The sequence below is a fragment of the Necator americanus genome, chromosome I (assembly GCF_031761385.1).
Source record: "Necator americanus strain Aroian chromosome I, whole genome shotgun sequence".
Taxonomy (NCBI): Eukaryota; Metazoa; Nematoda; class Chromadorea; order Rhabditida; family Ancylostomatidae; genus Necator; species Necator americanus.
The window spans coordinates 14,122,273-14,141,986 of record NC_087371.1 but is presented as its reverse complement, the minus strand read 5'-3'; the positions used below and the strand labels follow the sequence as shown (position 1 = coordinate 14,141,986).

Below are 19,714 nucleotides of genomic sequence, written 5' to 3'. Positions count from 1 at the left end.
CAATTTCGTGATACGCTGCCTTTAATGCAGCAACGTTTTTCAACTTGTAGATCTTCTTCGTAGTCATCCGACTATATAATTGCGAAATTTTCCATGAGCTGTAGAAAAAGGGTGGATGGAAAATGCACTTTTTGTACTTCTAACTTAAGCGCAAAGCAAAAGAATCGGAAGAGGAGCCGTTAGTCATTTTTTCAACCAAGAAAACCATGAAGAATCACACGTTATACTCCGTATTTGCTGCTCAAACATAGCGTTCGAGTATGTTCGAACGGTAAATACGAAGTATTGCGTGTGATTCCCTTTTGTGCGGAGATGTTGGACACGCTTACTCTGTTGGCCACCAGATTACATATAAAAGAGATGTTGATACTGCAGCTAACAGTACACAACAATTGCAATTATCGATTGCTTACCACATCCTATTCCTTGGAAACATTTTCTTCGAAATCGAAGTATTTTTTGTTGCTATATACATGTTGCTCTTTTGACTTCTCAAATGGTACAATTATTTATGCATCACTTTTACAAGGGTGAGTGTATGAGACCCACTAAGGTACGTAGAGGCTGAATTTTGCTGTGAGAGTTCAATCAACCTGTAAACCTGGAGAAAGTTTTGAATAGAAAACCCTAAATTTCCATCAAGTGAGGAATTTCTTGCTCAGTTCTTTTTCAAAGACGACAAACCTTACTGCTTGAGTGTATCTTTGGTTGTTAGTATTGCTCAAGAGATTTTGTGAGTAAATTTAGTACAGTTATCAAGGAATGCTTCAAGGAAAAAGGACAAAGACATTCCGAAAAGAAACAAATAAAAGGGCTGTTGGACTTCTCAGTATCATGGCACCAGAGATTAAAGCGGTGTAGCGGTGCAAACATGAATTCTTTGCAATTTCATTCCTGTGCTTCAGGAACTAATAAATGTCTCCGGATCGTTTCACTTTCTGTGTGGCTCGTCTACTTAATTTTCAATATATAAATACATCAAGTATTTAGATCCACCTCTTGATTTACCTTGAAATTTTTGAATCTGCAGGGAAATACAGGACATTGACAGATGTATTTCGCTGATCGAACTCGGTACATTGTCTTGACCCTGTCGGTCATCTGCTTCACATTGATCTTCGCAAATAGTGTTGCACTTAATTTCACCATAATTTGCATGGACGACAATGGATCGGATTCTCATCTCGGTACTCCAATGAATAGCAGTCACGGTACGTCAAATTAACATTTTTAGCTGATGTGTGTCTGCTTCAGACTTCAAATTTTGCCATGATTTATTTGTAGGGAAGCTTCTCCCTGGTCATAAAAATATCGGTGGGTGTAGCGTAGTTGGCAAGAGGTCCGCTGTGGCTTCACTGTCGATGATTCGAAACTGCCTTAGCTCCGATCACTTCTCATCCTTCCGAGGTCGATAAACTGATACCAGACCTGTCTGGGAGGATACAAACACTGACTTGCCAAATCGGCTAGTCAGTGTTTTTATCTTCGAAGTCCGGATTTGTAATCGTTTGGGCCAGTTACGCCGGTTAAACCTCAAACGACTCTTAACTGAAGCGAACGAGGTCGCATATCCCAAGGGGATTGATTAACGCCAGACACTTTATCCTTTATTGTTTATTTCTGAAAGGACATAGAAGCCCAGATTTGTGGAGATTCGGGCCATTCCTGTGCATACCACACTTGAGGAACGAGAATAACCTGCTAACGTTCGCTGACTTGCGCATTTTTCGAAGTTTTCGAAGCAGTTCCTTACAGCGACATCGCTCAAGATGAGCTCCATTGTGGTTCGAAGTGTTGTGATTGTGGGACGACTATCCGATGAATGAAATGAATATGTCGGTAATACGGAAAATCGGAAGAACTGATGTCTGGAAAAGGTGGAGTAGGTATGAACCAGATGATTTCTGACCTCGAAGTTTCACGGAGAGAGTGCAGGGTTTCGTAAAAGTAACTATATAGGTGTTGTCTTTTCGGAAGTTGTCTTCGATTCTCGCAAAAATCCTCTTTGACATCTTCTGAACAGTCGAGAAGATATGCACCATATACAACTACAAAACTACTGTCAGTTCTTGTATCTAGAGGAAAAATCATCAAGAAGCGGTGCATTAGCACGCATTTTTGAAATTTATGTTAGAATGACTTCGAAAACAATCACCTTGCAGTTGTTGCTCAAGAAGAACGTGAGGATCAGCTTGCAACTGTACAAAGATGTCATCCTAGCGCTTCGTGCTACACTGGTTACGTTACGTAGCAGTTTCGTATGTTCCTCCTATTGGTTAGAGTTAACGATCTCCTTCGTTGTTTTCGGTCCCCATATTTCCTTTAGTTAGGTTCTATAGAGAAGAATTTGTGACCAATCAACACCGCCAATCTGATTTCATTGGAATAATCTATGTGGAACGATCCAGTGATTCACAGGTCTTTTCATCGGAACACCAACATTTAGGGATTCCAAGCTTTGTCAGAGATTCTCGGAGCTCAGAGGAGAATAATTGTTCTTGATAGGCCAAACCAACCAACACAGGTCTCACTTGAGTGCAGTAATCTGAAACTTCGTGAAACGATGCCTCTCGAACTGATGTTCGCCCTCTCGACTGGGAACGTATCACGAAAGTCGCGAGGTTGGTGATAAAAAGATAGGGATAGAGGTGTGGATCGCGAGTACGAGTGTCACCTTACTCAATCCCCTCTAACCGTTGCGAAAACCGGCGTGGAAACGGCCTTCCTGAGCGAATTTTCCTGCGAGACACCTCAAAATGCGCACACGCCGGTCCCGTCCGCAGCATATCCAATGGTTTTACTTCAACAGAAAAAGCTGGCTGGCTGGGGAAGCCTGATTGATTGTCATCCGCTCGTTCGCAGATTCATCGCGTATACAGATTTCAGGGAACCCATTTCCTAAGACGTTTTTCAGAGCGTCTAAGTGGAATTAAACATGTTCACGTCCATAGTTGTGATCTTTACTTCCACTGTTTTTTCTTGTAGAGATCCCAAAATTTTCGAGTTCGAGGTATGTTGTCTCTAGTCTTCCAATATGGTAGTCAGTGGGTCTCGTGCAGACTACTGCGGATGAAGATCGAATCCCTCAATGGCTACTTTACACTTAACATGCGGACGAGTTACATCGTCGGTCTGGTAATTTTGACATTGATGTCTTGAAGAAGATGGTTGAGCTGACATGCACATCAATAATTATATATTAATATAACAATAATGCGTAATTATATGTACAGGCAGATTGTAAACGTGAAGACAAAAGAAACGAAACTGATGAGAATCGTTTAGAGGCAATTTCTAATTCTGGCGGTTTGTTTTCTTCTATAACTGTCGTTTTTAGGATCACACTGGCTTCATTCGAGCACTCATGTGAATTCACTGTTCTCCGCAATTGCTATCGGCTGCTTAATCGGCACCATTCCAAGCACTTACATTATTCATAAACTTGGACTTTGGTGAGTTATTTTCTCGCCTCCGTGATGTAAGATTTAGTCTTTTTCAATTCTATAATACTGCTTTTTTCCTTGAACAAAATGTTGTAAAGCTGGAGGATTTTTTAAAGGAATCAAACAAATACTTCGGCGCACTCGGTTAGAGGTCCACTGCAGCTATATCGTTGATGGTTCGAAACCGCCTTAGCGGCAGCCATGCCCTTCATCCCTATGAGATCGATAAATTGGTACCGGACCTGTGTAGGAGGATAAAAACACTTACTTGATGATCGACTGGCCCCCGCATGTCAAACCTCAATCGAAGTCTGAGTTGAAGTCGAACGAGTAGGCGCATCCCAAGAGGATTGATACGCCAGTGACTTCTTTGGAGACAATATTATTAATACTGCACATTTTGTGCATCAATTTTGAGTAATTCCTGTTGGAATAAGAGGAAAATGCCTGTCAGTCTCTCTTCTGTAGCGCACCTATCCACTTTTTCAACTTTACTGAGATTATATACCAATTAAAGTGCATTTGTTTATTTGCTACATTTTTCGCGAAAGTGCTTTTGCAAGGAACAATTTTGCAAAGAAAAAACGGCAGATAACTGAGGAATGAGTAGGTTCCGATGAGATACATCGGCTGGGCGCTGCAATTCATTCCATAGGGCAACGCTGCTTCCAAAACTCAAACGACTGCGGGTCAAAACGACATGAAGCACGTACGCAATAGCGTGTCGAGGTGGTGCGGTGAGGAGCGCACTGGAACCCTTGCTGGCGCCACCCATCGCTGCAGTTTGTGATGTTTGTGATGGTTTCAACTGCTGCCTCCACCGCGCCATTTCGAGCGCATACGCAAATGCACCGTGTTTCATGTCATTTTGACGCGACAATAAAACGCGTTGTTGCATCCCAAGTGGATTGATGTGCCAGAGATTTTATCTTTTTTAATAAAGATGCTGTGATTTTTCTCTAGAAGAGCCACTGCGAGGGTGGATGGGAAAGTGATAGTAAGAAAGGAGGAGAATTTAAAAATTGCAATAAAACTAACATTTACTACTGAAAAAAGGTAGATCGTGCATTCTTTAAGATGTGATGGTTAAAATTACTAAATAAACGAAAATAAAGGAATAAAAGAAGCAAGAAAGCAAATAGAAAGGAAAAACAAAAAGAAAACAAATAAACGAAAAAATCTAGAAATATAATAAAACCAACAATTAAATAGTGAGTTATTAGTGTAAAAAAGTAGTGCGGTATAGAGACAGCGAAATAATCTCTTTTTACCCTTTACAAAAAAAAAACCACAAAATTTCAGCAAAACCATGACACTTTATGGAATGACCACAACTTTGGCAACGCTTGGATTTCCGGTGGCAGTGAGGACAGGATTTGAAGCGATATTCGTTATGAGAGTACTACAGGTACCGGAAGCCTGGTGTTTTGCGATCAATGATCGATTGGCTGCTATTTTCTGTTTCATGGTATCGCAACAGCACTATCTCCTCCAGCGACCGTCCTGATCGCTTCGCAATGGTCAACGTTGAAAGCTACGGGCGCTTTTACAGCCATATTATCCTGTTATGTGCAGGTAAGTCGGGTAGAGCTGCTAATCGAATACAAATCGAATAATCGAATGAAGTAGTGACTGCTTCAGCACGGAAAGTCACGTGGAAGCACGTAGAAGTAGACAATTCCCTATCTTAAAAATCATTTTTCGCAGTTCTGTAACATCTTCGCTACGCCAATCTCAGGATTTCTATGTCAAAGCTCATTCGGTTGGCCTTCAGTATTCTATCTGCAGGTAATCGCGCTCTAATTCAAATAAATATTAAAATATCGAATTTATGATATGTAATAATATACAATATCAAGTAAAAATGTCAAATATTCTGAGTAGAAGATTCCGAGTTTTTTAAATGAACTAGTTATATTTCAGGGAGCACTGTCAGTACTTGCGTTTACCACGTTTTTCTTCTTCTACAAGGACGATCCGAGCAGACACAGGTGCTGTTATATTTCGGAACTATGGTCTTGTTCATGAGCCGCTGATGATGTTCAGCCGGCTGTACGCGACGCGTCCGCCGCTGAGGTCCACCTGCCCACTGCATGGCAAAACCTTATTTTCTTTTGCCTCAATTGTAGACGCGTCGCTCTCACCCGATTGAAAACCATTGATACCAACTACACCCTCAGGGACGGGTGTAGTGCAGTCGATTAGAAGATTCGCAGCCTGCACGATCCATCGGAGGTTCGAAACCGCCCTAGTGCGCACCAAGCCAGATACACGTTCGTAAACCTCAAACGATTCTGGATTGAAGTGAACGTGGGGGCGCATCTCGAGGGGATTGATTAACGCCAGACATCTTTCCTTCGTTATCCTTTTTATAGGCTCCAGAATACAGACGGGCTTTACATAGCTTGGAAAAAAAAAATCAGTTCAGGAGACTGATACTTTTAGATCCTGTGCTAGGTGACTGATTTTTAGCATATAGAAATGCACAGAAAAATTCTGAAATCCCGAAGACACGCTAGACTTATAGCACACCTCCACAGCCCAATTCCCTTCATTGCGTCAACTGAATCCAAAGTAACAGATACCTCGTACGGAAATTTCAACATTCAACAATTACCGTTTTGGCAGAAAACGTGCAGAACTTCCTTTTGTTCCGTGGAACTGTAGGCGATCTTTGGTCCTCTGATCGTGACGAGATTTCTACTTGAAGAAAAACTGGTTGGTAGGAGGGACACGATACTGTTTCAGGAATGTCAGTCCAACGGAACTTCAAAAGATCACCTCGGATAAACAGGTCCAAAGGAAGGAGAGCATTCCTTATGGGTACTCGATTCAAATTCACTCTTCCCACATTTTCGTGAATCTTTCAGATGACACTTCTGTTCCAACTTACCAGCTCTTCGCTTTCAGAGCTATCATTAAGGATCCTTGTATACTCGCTGTATGGTTGGCAGCAAGTGGAGGGAATCTTGGATTTCAAGTATTCGTTCTGTATGGTCCAACGTATATCAATAAGGTATTTCATATCTCCACAAAGAGCAGTTGTTTCTAGCTCGTTTTTATGACTTGGACAATCCGCTGAAAAGCGGTCCCGTAGGAATCATGCTGCCGTGCTTTGGAATCATTCTGTAATCTCCGCAATCCAGGTTCTCCACTTCAACGTCACCTCAACCGGATTCGTCACCGCATTACCTCACATTCTCTCAGCAGCACTGAAATTTGTGGTGGGACCTATCTCGGACCGGGCTACGTTTGTGTCGGGACGATGGCGGCTTCTCTTTTTTGCAACCTGTTCCCAGGGAATGGTGGTTCTTTCCCTGCTATTACTCGCTTTTGTAAGTTCTTTATCATTCTACTGAAAATGCACAAAATAAGAGAAATAAACAGACGAACATGTCGGAAAATCGCCTTTTAGGTCACGAATCCTACAGTGGATCAAATCGCGTACACTGCTGCAATTGTGTTCAGCGGTATTAACGTCGTCGGTGTCGTGAAATGTGCACAACTGGTGATTTCTTTCGTCCCGTCCTTTACAAGTCTCAACTAATCGATTAATTGAAAAAAATTCCTAGCTAGATCCACTCAAGTCAAGTCATTGTGTTCACCTCAAGCGCATTCTCAAACCTCTACGTAGATTCTGGATTGCAGTCGAGCGCGTAGAAGCATCCCAAAAAGGTTGATCAACGCCAGGCACACTATCCTTAGTCCTCTACACCTGCACTCCTGTTGGTCTCCGATCTACTCGGACAGACGACAGTGCCATTTTCATAAGTCCTTGCGGCATTGCGGTGCTGGTGTCAGCTGACTTCGGTTCGCTTCAGGAAAAAAATCATCGCGATTTCACTTTAGAAAGTGAAGGAGCTGTGATTCTGGGCTCGTGATCTCCGTGATGAAGCGTATGTAAGGAGAACCCCGTATGTAAACGCCGTTGCCCGACGGTTGCCGCTAAGGCTGTGAACTCTGCGGGCAGCCTAAGACGCGTCAGAAGTTCAGCCTATCAAATGTTACTTTTTTACTGCTACTTACAGCCTGCTTAGCTACAAAACTACTTACAAACCAGTTTTTACAGACTAAGCGAATCCCTCATCCTACATCATTTACGTAAGATGCAACGATGAATACTCCTTATTCGCATGCATTAGAAAACCTGACAGAATCACTCCGCTCCTCACAAAAGAGCACTTGATAGAGCCGACCTCCACCAAGGTCCTTCCGTATCGCCCACGTTCCTGAGCTTCCCACTCTTGCTTCAGTGAAAAGGAAACAGGGGAAGGTGATTTTGGTCCGGGAACGAAGGAGCATCGGCGCTCATTGCACTTCTGAGCTGAACTCAAAGTTTGTCGAAGCTACGAGTCGCTTCTAGAATTTCCAAAAGATCGCTTGATCATTCCATAAGAAAAAAGTTTTAAAAAAAGTTACAAACAAGTCTAAAGGATAAAGTGTCCGAAGTATTCGTTTTCACTTGGGATGGGCCAACTTGTTCTTTTTTTCACTGCATTCGAACCATCGACAGTGCGGCCACAGCGATTTCTTACCACCTTCGCTACACTCGCCCAAAAAAAAAGAAATTTCAAAATTACACCAACACGGAGGGTGGCCACTGCGGCAAGTACGTCAAAATGTAAAATGTAAAACCTTGCAACCACCTTTTTTAGGTGGCCCGTCAACATGCTCATTTCGTTATGGCTGTGATGTCATTCCATCTTTGTATTATTATACTCTTTGTTCCGATAGCAGTGAGCATCGTCTGTCCAGACAACACTCCGGAACAAGTACGCGTATCTTACACACTTCTCACATGGTAGGTAAAGCTGATTTGCTTTGTTTCAGTGGTCAAACCTATTCTTCGGGATAAGCGTGATCGTAGTCGTAGCGAACGTTCCGTTCGCTTTTCTGGCTAGTAGTGAGCCGGCACCATGGACCGGTAATGAGGTGGGTCCGCAGGTTCGACATTTAAGAGCATCACCCCATGAGTCTGAGGTGGTGGACTGGTGGTGAAAAAAACGGCCGTAAAAAAAGATACGGCTTCGAGCGTTCTGGCGCGCTACTTTCTACAACGAGTTGATTGGAGCGCGTCAGCCTTGAGCACGCGCCGCATCTTCCGAGCCGTTTCTTACAGCAATTAGGAAGAAATGAATGGAATCACTCCCCTCTCCATAATCTCCCATCCCGTATACGAATACTCCACCTGAAATCTGCACCACCTCAGATTCGTGGGGTGATGCCTTTAAGAGCACCACATCACAATGTAGATGATGTTGGGGTTTTTTAGGAACCGATAAGGGTAGAGGTGTAGCTCACGACAATGTGTGTGATTACGCTCAGTTCGAGCAATTAATCCAGAAAACACGAGCAAAACATTTTGGTATGACTTCGCTCACGGAACTATGCATCCAATTACGCGTTAGAATGCGGGCGACTCCTACTTCTGCACTCCAACACAACTCAGATGGGCAGCAGAAACTGCCGCAACTTCGCACAACGGCCGACGCATTGCGGATTGCTTACGTTCTGTCGCGTAGTAAATTGCATCGTTAGGGTGGCGACACCACACAGGACTGTTCCACGCACCTTTTCTGTACTACTAAGCGGAATTGGGCGTGATTGCGCTCGTATTTATGACCAACATCTTCACCATCTTTACCATTATCTAGTCGTGCAGAGACTAGAACATCGAAAATTTTTTGAGATGCTGCTGTCCATTTCGTGTCAAAGCATTTCAGCAATGAATCAGCGTTCAGATAACCACGATTCTGGCCTAGACTATCGATCGAAACGAAATTCAGAATCTCAAGAGTGATTCGACTCAACAAGGTTGACAATTGTGAGTGAAACTGTGCTCTACCTCTAACACACTTCGATGATATTTTTTCTCAAGACGCGTCCTTGAAAATAAAATTTATTCACTCACTATTTTGTTTGACGACTATTTATAGCTTCTAACTATTCAACCATGAAATGAAGTGGACGAATGAACACATAAAATTTCAAAAAAAATCTTCTGTTGTTCGAAACACAGCAGATTTTAACACGAATGAATGCTTGAATGCAAAAACAACACGATAAAAGCAACAAACAAATTCCTTGGTGGCACGGTAAGGTCATAGAGTCACATTCTGTGTACTATTAGAATAAATTAGCCAGGTTTGGTGTGGAGGAAAATCGTCGGAAAAGGAAAAACGTAGGAAAAAGAAGTGGAATTCGCCGCAAATGAAACTACAAGGAAGTTGCCGTCGTAAATCGCTCAATCACGCTTTTATTACCGTAGTCAAACACTACAACAATGGAAGAAGCATTTTCGACCTTTCTTTCATAAAAGAAAAGCTACATAGTGAGATGAATTGTGAATAAATTGATTAAACGTTTGCGCAAACTTTCCATTTATTAAAAATTTGATAAGCAGCTGAAATTGGTGCAAGTACAATGAATAAAAAATGCAACAATAAAATTAAAACATAAAATAGAACATTAAACACAAAAACAAATAAAACATGAAAAAACATATTCGTGTGTAATTGAAATGTAAGGGATGAAGTGCTCTGCGCCAAGCAGTGGCCTCTTTTTCATGTCCTTCCCCCGTCACTTTACCATACCTCGCAAAATATGGCTAAACCTTGTCTCAAGTACAAATCGATAATGTCAGAGATCCTAGATCAAGAGAGAAAAATGCTCATGTTCATGTAATTTATGTAGTGCAGAGGTAACTATAGTACCCTATCTTTTAGCGTTTTCCTTAATGCTTTTAAAGAGGAAAAAGAATAAAAGGGAGAAGAAGAAGAGTAGAGAAGCAGAGGAAGGTGTAGTGGGGGAGGAGCTCAACCGCGCTCTTATTCCTGGAAGCAAATAGCTACAGTAGTCAGGATTCTGAGACCTAAGCATTACTGTTAGAGGACCTACGACATGTAAGCTAAAGTAACTAAAAGAAAGAGGCAAGGTAGAGCTATAAAATAAAAGAGCGCTCTCCCCACCCAACTACATTGTGGTCAGAATTCATCCTTGTCGCTGCGTTTGCTCAGATGAGGGTGTTGGACATGGATAAATGTCAGAGAGAAATCCCTTTGTGATCAACAACCACTTTCTTTCAACCATTTTTTTTTGCTGGACATGAACTCAGTTAAACAAAAAAATCAAAACTGTGGACCGAACGAAAAAGGGCATTCTTTGCATTCGAACCATATATCAAGTAGCAAATTTAAAGACATCATACCAAGAATCTGGGGTGGTACGGATTTCAAGTGGAGTATCCGCATACGGGGCCGTAAATTACGGAGACGAGAGTACTTCCGCTCATCTCTTCCTGAATCACTGCAAGCAGCCGCAGCACGCGTAGAGTCTCCTACTGCCTATCGGGGCAGTCCGAATTGATTTTCGACGAATCGGAGGGCGGAGGCGGCGCAAGGGGTGGAGCGTTGAAAGGGTGGCGTCGTACAAAACCGCATTAAGGTGGCGGCTGCTTGCAGTGATTCAAGGAGAGATGAGCGGAACTACCTCCGTCTGCATAATCTACGACCCCGTATACGGATACTCTACCTGAAATCCGCACCACCTCAGATTCCTGGCTTGCTGCCTTTAAGTGTAATTGCAGTCAATCGATCACCTCCACTCATTAACCTTAGATCACTGCCTCTTTCTACACCTATCTATGGTAGGGTGAAAACGACATGAAGCACTGTGCAGCTGCGTGAGCGGATGCGCTCGAAGCGGTGTGCGGTAGAGCGTAGCGGTTGGGATCGATGGAGGACCGTTACTAGCACCATTCTTTGGTGCAGTTCACGATGGTTCCAGTCCCACCTCTACCCCAACTATTTTCTCCTCCGCGCCACTTCGAGCGCAGCCGCTTACGCAATTGCACCGTGCTTCACGTCGTTTGAGCCGTCGCGTTTTGAACGTTGAGCAGTGGAAACGATCAGAAGTACGTGTAGCAAGCAAAAGAATGGGTTACTCACCTTCAACTCAATAGTCGCGCGTGGTTTATCTGGAACAAAGTTTTCCATCACGGGAACAAACGTAGGCGCAACAACAGCAGAAACAATCACAAATAAAATTCTCGGTGAGCAAAAGACGGGATTTACCATCTCGAATGCAACGCAACGGTCACGCTTGAAATTGTCGCTGCGATGAAGTTTTCCATCAAGGAACTTACGTCTTCTCGAATAGAATTTGATATGCGTTCGTAGTGATGGGGCGTGGCGACTTTTTTGAGAAACACCATAGGCCATGTTTGTCCGGATGTCCGGATATGCGTTCATATGCGGCGGAGCAAGACAGAGGCAGGAGGTAGTGTCTGTCTGCTGGCATTGGGAGGCACCAGCTACAGCTGTCGCGTCGCGGTCGCTCGGGCAAACATAAGTGTTTCGGCTGTAATTGCGTTGCAGTCTTTTTAACTATGGAGTGAACTCGAGGCAACAAAAATCACGACTCCTGTGCATCGTTTCTCGCTGAGACCCTGCAGTTCTTTTTTATTTCCCTGTACATCGTTTCCTAGGAATGCTAGTTCATACACCTCTCATATCATTCTGATTTAAAGAGATCCCTTCTAGACATTCTGATTGCATGGATGCTAAACAGAAACTGCTAAACAGAGACTGCTAGAGAATACCTTTCCCGTCCACCAAAGAAAAAAGTCTAAAGGAACGTCATTCGGATGCTTTTCGTGTCCTAGCGATTCATCTGCTTCTGGTTTTTGTTTTTTGGAAGAGAACGCATAATTGTGCATTCGCTGTTCCATCCATAAAGGACTCGGCTCGTTGTTCCATACATAAAGAACCGCCCATGTTCTCGAACTTTCTTCATTAGTCAATAGAACGTTTGTTTGAGCATGAATTCCTTCGCATCTGATGCATGCTTTCTTTCTGTTAGCAATGACATTTCCCCTATCAGTTGTCCTATAAAAGAAAGCAGGAGTAGAATGGGATTTTATAAAAGTACCTTTTTTATATTATTCAAACTTTTGTTTTGTAAACCTATGAAAATCAAAGTTCTATAAATTCTTGCAACATCTTCAACACATCAACATCGTATTTCAATACAACGACTTCCGTTGACAATTCTACGAGTTGAAATTCTTTGAGGATGCATCCAGGGAAGTTCTTGTAGCTCGAGAAAGGTCCCTTGTGAATATTTTATCATATTTACTTGTGGATCTTCTTAGATAAATATCCTTTAACTTCATTACAATCATGCAGAAAAGTTAACAAGTAGACAATTCTATATAAGTAACAGAGTAAGGATTTTGAAAAAGAGCTCAAGAATCGATAGCAGCGATGGAGGCGCAGGATTTTGCGTGAATGAGAACCGCATCCACGGATAATTGTGGACGAAATGAGATCTGATAAAAAGCCTGTCAAAAAACTGCTTGCAGTGGGATTTGTTGAGAATATCTGTCGGAGAATTCAACAGATATTAAGAAAATAACAGAAAAAAATAATGATAAAAGGTGGAAGACGCAAACTTATTGTTGTTGACTCTCAAACATTTTCCCTACAAAATTGAAAAATTATGTACAGCTATGAACTAGTTGCGCTATCTGTAGTCAAAGCTATTTAGGGTTAGACCTGGTTCACTAATTCAACCGTAACAAACATGAAGAAAGCATAAAAATTTACGCGGTACGCGTCATTCAATTAAACAGAAAATTTTAATTTATTAACGAGCGAACCTCATTTTTCATACCACATTCCTTTCGCCTTTTACAATTATGGAATTTCTACGACTTTTTTAGTTGCCAGCTGTCTCTCATCCTTCTAACTATTCTAAAACTGCCCAATTTAAAAAAGCTTTTATCAAATATCAGCATGAGTAGTTTGACCCTGAAAGCATTCACCCAAAAAAAAGCACAGAGCCATATTACCGTCCTTTTTCTTTTCCAGAAACCAAAAAGTTGTAAGCAACATATCTTATGTGAATTTGATGAATTTCGGTGAAATTTTGACCAATATTGATTGGCGAAAATTTTTTTGACCCTTTCCAAACTGTCAAATATCACTTTTTTCTGACTCTTCCCAAACTCAATTTTCACTTCCTCAGCTGAAATCCACCACTATCCTCTGTCTTTATTTGCATGCGTGGTAATATGCTGTAATTTACTTTATTTACTTTAGGGTGACGAGAAGAGTCGTCAAAAATTATAGAAAATTTGCAGGCTGACTAATGGGATTATTCGCGTGCAACCAGTTCATTTTCAGGACATTAAAATCACAACAAACATCAACGATGAGATAGATCACTGTTCATACCTCTTTTTCTGAACCGTTCGACGCTTCGCGTTGAAACGACGGATTGTACGATGATTCTCGATGCAAATTTTGTCGTTGCGATGAGTCTGATCGAGGGCAGAGGACGAAAAATCACTTTTTAGAGCCGTTTGGTGTAAATAGTTCAGTTCAGTGCCCGAAATATTCACAGTAGGTCGGCTAACTCTGACTCGGAGAACCTGTCACGCATTGCACATCTTCAAGTCTCAACTCATGCTCGCTGGCATTACAGCGTAGAGGTTAGCTGACACCACGGAGGTATATTGATGTGCTTCCCGTTCTTTCCTTGTTGTCCTCATCGCTCGTTGATCTCACTTTCGGTCACCGTTTCACTTCGCGGTCATGCTCACTCAATTGGAAGTTGAGTGTAGATGTTCGTGTGGACAAGCCGGCTTCGACAAGTCTCTTTATAAGAGCGACGCAAGCACAGCCGTGCTTGACTCGGATCCGGGGAGTCACTCCGACTCACCGCTCGCTATCTTCGATCTCTTGCAAGCTTTTTGTGAGGGATCCACCCATTTGTTGCTGTTTCTCACCTCTAACTTGTTTCTTCCTCACTCATTTTTAATCTGACTGAGACAAAAACATTTCAATAGTGAATTTCATGAACAGAAACGAAAACAACAAAAAGTGCAGTAAAATATTTTGTTTTACTATTAGAAGGTAATTGGAGAGCGCTTTGGGGATCTAAGGAAAGCTCCTCTAAGGAGTAATTAATGGTTCTAATTAATGGCTGATTTTTTTTTTTGAAATGAATATCACAGTAAGAACTTCGAACTACGTATAAGGATTAGGTTCTCAGTAATTCATTCCTTTCAAAACATTTCATGGGCTTCCGTAACCCATCACAGAGTGCTCCAAAGCAAATAGAGATAAGAGAAAAGACTTTATGTGTAACTGTTTTTTTAAAGGCATCACCCCACGAATCTGAGGTGGTGCAGATTTCAGGTGGAGTATTCGTATACGGGATGGGAGACTACGGAGAGGGATGTGATTCCGTCCATTTCTTGCTAATTGCCGTAAAAAACAGCCCGAAAGATACAGCTTCATTCGTTTTGGCGCACCATTTTGTACAAGAGGTTCGATTGGAGCGCGCCAGTCTTGTGTAGCGCCGCATCTTCCGGGCCGTTTTTTACGGCAATTAGCAAGAAATGGACGGAATTACCTCCCTCTCCGTAGTCTCCCATCCTGTATACGAATACTCCACCTGAAATCTGCGCCACCTCAGATTCGTGGGGTGATGCCTTTAAGGTATTAGAGAAGGACAAAACGTAAAAGTACCTATGGGAAGTTCAAAATATTCATGTGGACTTGTGATGAACATATAAAACCTAGTTATTGATCGAACCTGTTACATTCATCAATTATCACATCACAGCTTATATTATAACCTCATTTTTTTTCAATCTTCTACTTCTTTAGTTATTATAAAAGTATTTTTTTGCTGTATAATTTCATTTGAGGCACATGCATTCTGACTCGCGTGCCCTCCGAATTAAAATAAAAATCCCTATGACCGTCATTGAGAGATAAATTCCATGTGTTAAGACCTTTTTCTTTGCTTCCAGTCAATACTTTCCGACGGTTTTACGAAACGTGAGTCCAGATCTACTTGCTATTTTGGATAGTGTCCTCCCCCTTACCGTTATAGAAAGCAATGCAAGACAGGACAAACTATATTCTCCAGCAATGCGAAGGATGCACATTTTCCAAAATTTTTTTCTTCAAAATGTCCGCCATTAGGATTGCAAGAGAATGTGTCTGGGGTGGAGAAGTTGTCGAAAACTTAGCAGAGAACGAGATATCCCAAATGAGACCTAGATTCTATAGAATCTTATGGAGGTAGAGAGCCCTAATTCTGAGAATATCCAGTTTTCTTTTTAACTCTGCACTTCTGATCTCTTTTCGTAGTAATAATAGTGTTATTTACAGTCATTTTTCTGGAAAAATCTAGAAGTTTGCAATTCAGCCTCAAATACTCGATACGGTGTTGTCCATTTATGCTGCACAGATAAAGAAAACCTTTTTTCTTTTTCACGAAATTCTTTCTTCAGAATAATAAGATAGATAATGGGTCCCGAAATCCATAAAAACTGTAACGTCCATTTTAACTTTACAGTATTCTTCATTTTTTCTATTCATTTTCTTCTCTTTCATTATTGCCACTTTTATTATTCTGAAGACATCGACCTCTATTTCTTTGCCGCATCAGAACGATAAAGGCAGTAACAATGGGATAGTGAACTCAGATTACAAGTACTGGGAAGAACGTGCTGGGGACGGTATACATTATTGATTTTTTCACGCGTCTCCCATATTTCAATTCCCTAGAGTGAGGCAGGTATCTCATATACGGGCAAAACTATTCAGTTTCAGTGTAAACCGTATATGTGTGGGTACCGTAATTTGACCTAAATTTTTGTTCGGAACTCTCGTTCTCAAAAAAGGAAGTAATTCTAGATAGAACCACAACTGTACCCACAAATTTAGGTCCAGGCTACTAATTTTAACCGATTCTCTTACGTCTTGCAATTCTGACGTAAATGATCAACTAGTGAAAAATCCAGTGAAATAGTTAACAAAAGGGAAATACCAACCGATTTTTTCAATTTTAACTTTTCGTAGAGAACGTTCACGTTTTCCAGCTATTTCACGTGCATTTTTCATGGCATTTGTCACTTCTTGACACTCCATTGATATCAAGCCGATAATAGACATTACAGTTTGAAAATTAGCGTCATTGGCAGGATTCGATTTTCTGCTTCAGAATGTTCCAGCACCTGTAAACTCAACATTCCCTTTTTTGTTTGTTGACACATGTTTTCCTTAACTTCTTTTCCAAAAAATTGCCAGCCAGATGGAAAGTAAGTAGAAATTAAATAAATTAGCAAGACCAACTAGATAACTATGTCACTACCTAGATAATAAAAAGTCTTGTTAATAAAAGAGATAAGAACTTGGAGAAATGAATCTCAACAATCTTTTTTTTCTGGTATAAACTTCTCCCGAATTTTTTCGTGATAAAATTTACTTCTCAAGCGGAAAATGACACTTTTTTCCTAATAAAAAGGATAGTTGTGCTTCAAGAAATAAATTAAAAGAATAAATCAGCAGTGCAGCTCGACTGTGATCCTTACACTTTCTATTTTTCTACTTCATTTCTATTTCATTTTTATTTTCCATGACTTCCTTTTTCAAAGATTTCTATACTTAACGGATTCGATGTTATAATTCCTTTGTTCGAAAATAGCTCGTAAAAGTCGGCCGACGCCAAAAACGCAGAAAAGCTACGTCAAAATGTTAAAAGATTATGTCGCCCTACCCGTCTGGCGATTTTTTCAGATGATATGCTAGGGGGGAAGAAAAATTAATAAATTGACTTTTTTTGCAAGGGCGTTTTCTTGCTTCAGTAGAATTAAATGAGAAGTCTCAGAAATCAATACAGAATGAATAAATATCAGCCGAGTTCTCGTCAAACTAATCAAATTTGTTGAGTAGATTCACTATGCGGTCCTCTATCAAATTATATCCGAAAGTCTGGTTTTGAAAAAAGACTAAAAATTCTTAGGAAACTTAAAGAAAATAGAAAACTGGCGGCTTATTTGTCCAGGCCCGGAAGAATGCGAGCCAAACGATATGATATAGTCAAAGAAATTATCCATTTCAATTTTGATGGAGTAGGTTTTTTCGTGCTTTTATAAACAAAGTCAGAATTAGACAATTTTTATTACTATGAAGAACTAGCGATTTTCGCACACTTCATAAATACATCAGTACCTGCCCAGCTGATCGCCACGCATCTGCAGGAACTCGTGCGCTTCCCTTTCCTCTCTGGCTCCCTCGCTGCCCCAATGGAGCGCGCATAGCGGTCGCTCCGCTGAACATAAGTACGGGCGCCCACCATTCTTGTAATTCCTACTGAGTTTCTGCAGTTTTGTCTCTCAATCTGTATTTTTGTTAGTTTTCGAATACATCATTATTTTTGCTGGTCTTATTCTTTGGGATTTTGAAAAATCACTAAGAGAATTCGTGAAAGCATCGTCAGAAATGCCGTAGCTAAGGAAACAACTTTCACGACCTGAGTCTCCAAGTGTCCTAAGATTTTTACCTCTTCAGCACCGATAAACACGGTCCACTCGCTTTTTTTTGGTGTTCTATGAATACTTGAACCGATGTCTCTGGTTGAATTCCACTCCATGTAGTTCAATTTCTGAGTTCATCGAATGCTCGATACGTTTGATTATTCCTTAAAATTTTAATCTAAAATGTTGTGGGTTGCAAGACACAGACAAGTTACGTTGAGACATTTTTCATGGTTATTTTCTTCAAATAAATCCAACTCTTTTGCGCAAAAAAGTGAATTATGCAAAAAAACGAGTCTCAGCTGTGGTGCAAAGAATTTGTGCACACCTGCTGAGACAAGTTTTAACCTTTTTTGTATAGTTCAGGTCAACATTAAAGCAATTTCAAATGGTACATATTTTTCGGAAAGAAGCAAGTGAGGCTAAAAAATTGGTGGTGGGAACAAAACTCACAGATTCTCGGTGAAAAACACAATGAATGACGTTGTCGGTTGACCTCAAAGCATCCTACTTCAAGAACTGTCTTCTTGTGATAAGCTACCGCAAATTTCAAGCGTATCGTAATTTATCGTTTCCGTAAAATCCATTGTTTCAAGATTTTTCCTGAGGAAAATTTGAAAAATATCGACAAGCAACAGAAAATTATAGATTGAAAGTGAGAAGAAGAGTTTTTATCCTGAAGGTTTCGAGTATCTACTTCTAATCATTGTTCTATGAGTGTTGTTTGGTCCATCGGTTTTTCTTAATAAAACTTGGACTGCTCTTGAATACCTGATTTTCGCTTATAGATAGATCTTTCAATTGGGTCGCGACTGATTTAAAACATTTCTGCTCGGACCTAATCCCTTCTCGTTATATTCATCCCGTGTGTCCCTTTTTTCATCTTCATTACGTAGTTACTGCATTTTGTTTATGTTTACTTTCACTATATACTCCCGGGGTTTGAGATAGTTGGTGTACTTTCGATTTGCCATCGAGCGAAATAAACAAATAAATAAAGCGATCTTTTCTCAGTAGTCCCTCAGAATAGGTCATTACAACGTTAGTGAAGGTTAGAAAATAAATTTCTTTTTCTATTAACTTCAACGCTTCAACCATTTGTGATGGTTCGTTCTTTTCTGTCATATAAATTCCCCCGCATTGCAATAGGAAATAAAACCAGAATCTTCTTCAGTCTCCATTGCCAGGCACCTAATCAGAGGAATAACATGCGGATATTGACCAGGCACGTGCAGATTCGCAGCACAGATCACTTTGAGAGAATTGTGTCAACGTGAAAATATAAAAATGCAGCAGTGAGCATCGCTGGCACGAATTCATTTCAACGAAATGCAAAAAAAATGAGTGAATTCATATATGTCAACCACGGCTTACGATTTGTTTACAACTTTGCAAATCTGTTATCCTTGATGCTGCAGACGAGGAATTCAGCACAGCCTTCAGCAGCAGCGTTTAGCTGGACACCAACATTCCGGAGCAGTCCCCAACCTATTCCATATTTATTTCTTCTATATTTGTTCAGTAATAATTGACTCATTAGTCTTACAGCGCAAAAAAAATTCCACTAAAACACATCCATAACCTAAAGATGGACGATTTAGTACACTTTTTCTTACAAAATCTCGAAATAACTAAGATTTCAATTGAATTATTTTGTATAAACGAATACAAAAATGTCTTACCAATCTTAACACACCCTATCTGAAATTTGCTGCACTAATAATAAATAGTAGCAATAATCAATAACAAATTACAGCAAATTATAATAAAATGAAAGAACTGCTTCATATATTTCTAGGAATTCTAGGATTGGACGGACTTTTCGCATTTATACGAAAAAAAAAACTACTGATTTCCAAATATATCTATCAATTTGTTCTTATTCCAACATATCTATCTATCTTTCTATCTATTCATATTTATCGATTTATCTTTT

At 40.7% G+C, this 19,714-nt stretch overlaps 1 protein-coding gene across 2 annotated transcripts; it reads left to right on the top strand.

Moving 5' to 3' along the window:
- Positions 1 to 1,051: 1,051 nt before the first annotated feature.
- RB195_005510 (uncharacterized protein) lies at positions 1,052 to 9,205 on the top strand (the record flags this gene model as incomplete). 2 transcript variants are annotated; one of them, XM_064178051.1, is made up of 10 exons in its annotated part: positions 1,052 to 1,211; positions 3,338 to 3,452; positions 4,746 to 4,851; positions 5,367 to 5,434; positions 6,354 to 6,459; positions 6,590 to 6,667; positions 6,859 to 6,951; positions 8,099 to 8,215; positions 8,274 to 8,367; positions 8,716 to 8,981. In XM_064178051.1, the coding sequence occupies 10 exons, from the start codon at positions 1,052 to 1,054 to the stop codon at positions 8,979 to 8,981; spliced, it is 1,203 nt and encodes a 400-aa protein (XP_064035138.1). The 2 variants fall into 2 exon arrangements, with proteins under 2 accessions (XP_064035138.1, XP_064035137.1); XM_064178052.1 differs by lacking the exons at positions 4,746 to 4,851; positions 5,367 to 5,434; positions 6,590 to 6,667; positions 8,716 to 8,981 and adding exons at positions 6,192 to 6,266; positions 9,185 to 9,205 and having other exon boundaries at positions 8,274 to 8,375.
- Positions 9,206 to 19,714: the final 10,509 nt, after the last annotated feature.